General features: G+C 46.1%; 1 protein-coding gene across 1 annotated transcript; it reads left to right on the top strand.

The window, feature by feature from the left end:
- Positions 1–653: 653 nt before the first annotated feature.
- On the top strand, positions 654–2404 carry LOC306916344 (toll-like receptor 1; the record flags this gene model as incomplete). Its single annotated transcript, XM_079494178.1, has 2 exons — positions 654–671; positions 761–2404. The coding sequence occupies 2 exons, from the start codon at positions 654–656 to the stop codon at positions 2402–2404; spliced, it is 1662 nt and encodes a 553-aa protein (XP_079350304.1).
- Positions 2405–2606: the final 202 nt, after the last annotated feature.

The following is a 2606-nucleotide window of genomic DNA, read 5'->3' as shown; positions in this document are numbered from 1 at the left end:
CGGGGATCAAGGGTTAGAACTATGTGTAACCTCAAGGCGACAGATCCAAGACCTCTCCAACCAAAACTTAACAAGTGTTCCCCCTAATCTGCCGGACAACACACAATATTTGGATGTTTCTTACAACCACATTGCACAACTGGACGAAGCTCCCTTTGTCAGACTTTCCCAGCTCTGCTTCCTTAAAGCAGACCACTGTAACCTCCGGGCAATATCTCCCATGGTGTTTAAACGAATGCAGAGACTCCAAGTTCTGAACATTTCTCACAATTCCTTATTTGCCATTCCTGTAATTCTGTTGCCACAGCTCAAAATCCTTGACCTGTCAAGCAACCTGTATGACAGTTATCGCCTACCACCTTCATTTCAGACACTGACACATTTGGAAATCCTTTTATTGGGAAGTATAAACGCTCTGTCGTTGAACTACAATGACTTCACTCCCTGTAGAAACGTCTCTTTGAAACATCTCAGGTTGGGAGCAGGAAATAAGTGGCAACGATATGATTCTGGTGCTCTTGCAGAATTGAAGTCTCTCCAGACATTTACACTCAACATGACTGAATGCGAGAATTTGGACATATTTGGGATTCTACTCAAGGACTTAAATGAGACCCAAACACGGGAATTAACATTTATTAAGCCATTTCCAGATGACTGCAGAGTGTCAGGTGACCATTTTAAGAATTTGTTAAAAATGCCACTATTACGAAATCTTACATTTGTGAACACTTTGATTAATAGCACTTTTTTGGTTCAGATTTTCAAAAATGTATGGCTTTCCCCTATTGATACGTTTGCATTGGTAAACATACTTTATAACGAAGACACACCGGAGGGGTTTCAGTTCCCTAGTATGAACCACTCGACCAACCTTCGCTCTCTGATCTTTGATGGCGTGTCCGGTAGCCGGTACTATTGGTACCCCACGATTAACGTCAGTGTTGACTTTGTCGACTCATTGACCTATGTAAAGATCTCCCACGCTGGAATGACCACTTCACCATGCAATATCTTCACTGCACTACATTCACTGGAGATACTGGATCTCTCGGATAACCTACTGACAGACAATTTGTTTTGGTGGCCGTCATGCTCATATACCTCTGTCTTCCCCAAACTCAGATGGCTATCTCTGAGCAAGAACCGGTTTGCCAGTCTGTCCTTCATCTCCAGTAAGACACATCAGATGAAAGCCCTGGAGTCTTTGGACCTGAGTGACAACACCATCACTACGGACCAGCCATGCACGTGGCCTACTCACCTCAAAGAGCTGAGCCTACGGAACAACAACCTGGGCAGCACTGTTTTCAAATACCTTTCTCCGCATTTTGAGAGAATTGACTTATCCAAAACGGCCATCACGACGATATCACGGGAGATCCTGTTGCAATTCCCTCGACTGACTCACCTTTATCTGAGCTCTAACAACATACAGGCCCTCCCGCTGGATGTCTATGCCCCAAATCTGCTCAGGCTGTACATCGACCATAATGCCATCTCGGCGATCTCCAAAGAGTCCTTCCTGGGCCTGCCGAGGCTACAGGTCCTCAAAGCTGGAGACAATCCTTTCGCATGCTCATGTGATTCTTTTTGGTTTCTGAATGCTCTGAATAAGTCTTTGCTCTCTGACTGGCCTTTGGAATATACATGCAGCATCCCGCCATCAGCGGCCGGTCTGCCACTCTCCGAGTATAAAACAAGTAAGCTGGCTTGTGATAAGTCACTTCAGGCAGCAGTGTCGGTGTCTGTGACATTTGCCATTTGTGCGGGCCTGGGTCTTGTTTTCTATGTTTGTGATGGGATGTGGTATGCAAAGATGCTGTGGGTGTGGATCAGGGTGAAAAGGAGAGGCCAGAAGCGGGCCGACATGTTGGCGAATGCATCGTTTCGATATCATGTTTTCATCTCCTACAGCCATCATGACTCCGGTTGGGTTGACAGTCAGCTGACGCCATCTCTTGAGGTATCGGGACTTTCTCTCTGCATTCACGAGCGTGACTTTGTCCCTGGCGAATGGATCATGGACAACATCATTAACTGTGTCGAGGCCAGCTACAAGACACTGTTTGTGCTCTCCAGAAACTTTGTCCAGAGTGACTGGTGCAACTACGAGCTTTTCTTTGCCCAACACAGAGCCATAAGTGTGCAGGAAGACTCTTTAGTTTTTATTCTATTGGAGCCGATTCCAATGGACTCTCTGCCAAAGAAGTTCCTAAAACTAAGGAGTTTGCTCATGCAGCAGACTTACCTCGAGTGGCCAGAAGATGAGCGAAAGCAACGTGTTTTCTGGGCAAGCCTTAAGTCAATGCTACATGCTGCAGACAAGAGAATGGCTCTAAAGGATGTGGCTGTGGCTATATCGGATACATTGCCTCTGCTCACAGATGTTGATGAAAACTAAACATTACGCAGCAACATTTGGAGCGTTAACCTAACTCTGAGAGTGTAACAGTGGACCCATTTTTGAGCGGCGCTAGCCACTCCAACGCATGGCTTTGTGTGTGCCCTCCTGTAGTGGGTCCCATAGTACACTATGATGTAGACCAGAGTGTAGAGTAGGAGAGTAGCAAAGCGGGTGCCTATGGGCTATAGTTCCAAACATT

This window comes from Electrona antarctica, assembly GCF_951216825.1.
Source record: "Electrona antarctica genome assembly, chromosome: 23".
Lineage (NCBI taxonomy): Eukaryota > Metazoa > Chordata > Actinopteri > Myctophiformes > Myctophidae > Electrona > Electrona antarctica.
The sequence above is the reverse complement of the archived record's forward strand: the minus strand, read 5'-3'. Positions and strand labels throughout refer to the sequence as shown.